Source organism: Andrographis paniculata, unplaced genomic scaffold (genome assembly GCF_009805555.1).
Source record: "Andrographis paniculata isolate CXL003 unplaced genomic scaffold, ASM980555v1 Contig53END, whole genome shotgun sequence".
In the NCBI taxonomy this organism is placed as follows: Eukaryota; Viridiplantae; Streptophyta; class Magnoliopsida; order Lamiales; family Acanthaceae; genus Andrographis; species Andrographis paniculata.
Window position 1 is genome coordinate 761,252 of NW_026137588.1, and position 2,685 is coordinate 763,936.

At 25.5% G+C, this 2,685-nt stretch overlaps 1 protein-coding gene across 1 annotated transcript; it reads left to right on the forward strand.

Annotated features, from left to right (window-relative positions):
• Nucleotides 1–993: 993 nt before the first annotated feature.
• On the forward strand, nucleotides 994–1,754 carry LOC127255276 (uncharacterized). The gene is made up of 2 exons (XM_051280748.1): nucleotides 994–1,363; nucleotides 1,603–1,754. Exons 1-2 carry the CDS (start codon nucleotides 1,049–1,051, stop codon nucleotides 1,747–1,749), a joined length of 462 nt encoding a protein of 153 aa, XP_051136705.1. The 5' UTR covers nucleotides 994–1,048; the 3' UTR covers nucleotides 1,750–1,754.
• The last annotated feature ends 931 nt before the right edge of the window (nucleotides 1,755–2,685 follow it).

Sequence of the window (2,685 nt, forward strand, 5' to 3'; positions counted from 1 at the left end):
TGGGTAAAAAGTACGAGTAAAAGATTTTTTTGCCCTTGTGAGTATATTAGTGTAAAAAATAGTGACAATTGTGTAATAATAATGAAAAAGTAAGGGCATTTATATAGTGATATAGTTATTTATGAAAATGAGATTATTGTTTTAGGACGAACAAAAATGATAAACAAGATTATTGTATTGAAACGGACAAAAATGATAAATAAAACTATTGAGTATATATAATTACGTGTATGTATTTGTTAGGTAAGTATATTATTATTATTATTACTTATTTTTATTTTTTTAGGAGAAAAAGATAAATTGTAGAATAATGATTTATATTCCAATACATCATGACTTATATATAGACAATTACATTTGTGATTAGTCATCACATTGATGACATATGAGGATCAAATTATATATTGTATTGAATTATTAGTTTTTTTTATAAGTGTATAATATGTATAATATACATATTGTATTAATATATATATATATTATAATTTTTTAAAAACAATATTTATGAAAATCATACCATTTCAAATACAAAGTGAACAAACCCTAGCTATCATCTAAATACAATCAATCAATTTTGTAACAAAAATTTTTCGTTGTTAAATTCACTTTTTTCGTTACTAATGATATTAGAGATGGAATTACAAATATACTGTTTTTTTTAGTGAATTTGAGTTTGTTTGTTTAGTATTTCAGTTTCATAATTTATTTATTTTTATGCGAGGTATATTGAATTGTATCAATAATATTATTTTGTATTAAATATTACTTTTTTTTATATAAAGATAGAATATATGTTATATTTAAATTTGTGTCGGTGGAGATCTTTTTGGACCATCTTTTAAATTCTATATTAAAAGTAAAAGTAAACGTGGGATGGTAGGCATATTATAGATAGGTCCTTATTTTTAAATTTTTTAAAAAAATATTTAGAATAATAAAAGTGGGTAGAAAGTTGAGAAGTCAAACAAACACACCCTCTCCTTCATCATACCTCATGTGTGTATATATATATATATATCATACACACACTTCCTAGGAGTCTCAAAAAATGGATTTTGAGGAAGTAAGAAAATACGTAGAGAACGAAAAATCGAAGTCGGGATTGAAATCAAAATCCATGCCCGAAGATTTTTTAGACCTGACGACGATGCAAGGACTAAGAATTCAAAAAATCGAACGCGGTCGTATCCTTTGCTCGATTATTGTCCCGCAACGACTCACCGGAGAAAAAGGGGAATTGCACGCCGGAGCCGCCGCCGCCCTAGTGGACTTGATCGGAACAACGGTGGTTTTTACGACGGGAGTTCCGACCGGCGTATCCGTAGAAATCAATATTTCTTACACGGGCACTGCTTATGTTGGGGTACGTATCTATTTTTTCATATCTAATAACACAAAAAGTATAATTTATTATTTTATTTCGATCTGTCTCAAAATAAAATACTTTTTTGAGAAAAAGAAAATATATCATTTTTTCTTTATTTGTGTTACATATAAATATGATATTAATGTTAAAAAAATATAGTTACAATTAAAACAATTATACAATACAGTTATTCGTAGTTTGTGCATAAAATATAACAATGATAATTAATATTTTAGGACGAAGTTGAGATCGAATGCAAAATTTTGCGATTGGGGAAAGCTATTGCGGTGATCGGCGTCGAGCTAAGGAATTGCAACAACGGCGAACTCATAGCTATCGGCCGACATACAAAATACATTCAAAACATCCGAAGCAAAATTTAGGGTTTGTTCGATTATATTTTCTCTCGTTTGTTCGGGTACCAGGGGCGAATTAAAGGGGGGTTGATTTTTCGAACTTATAAACTAATACAGTTTATTTAACTATATATATATATAGTATTTCCTCCGTCCGCCTGTAAGAGTCACATTTACCTTTTGCGTCATTGTACTTAACATTAAAAATATCCTTATATTTGTATAATTTTGTATAAAAATATCTTCTTTTAGTATTATAAGACATTAATTGAAGTATTTTTGCAATTTTTTCTTAATTTATACCAGATTTTGATATAATAATTAATATTCAAATATAAATATGCAAAAAGTAAATGAGACCTTTAGAGTTGGACGAAGATAATAACATATACTCCCTCCATCCCATATCCATCTATTTATTTCCTTTTTGCACGAAGTTTTAGAAATATTATGATGCAGTAGAAATAAAGGTAAAAAAACTAAACTAACTTTATTAGTATTGTATGATATAAATGTAATGACATTTGTGTAATATATTGTAAATTAGAAGGATATTTATAATGTTAAATAGATAGTACAATTACTTGAAATTGATACTTTGTTATGAGACAGACCAGAATGAAAAAATAATTTAAGGTGCGTTTGGTTAGCAATTGAATTTTTGAATGAAAAGTTGGGTTGAAAATAATTTATTTAATTAATATTTCATTTATAACGTAATATATATAAAATAAAATAATTAAAATGCATAGTAGTTTATTTTAATAACTGAGCTTTAATATATAATATAAATATTAATTTGGAGAAAATAAAATTTTATATAATACAAATAAAAAATTTAAATATTTATTTATAATTAAAATAAATTAATTTTATAAATAAATATGGAGTTTGTTAATGAAAGAACCAGGAAAAATATAAAATTTTGAATAAATTTTAAGTAAATTTCATATGATATAATAA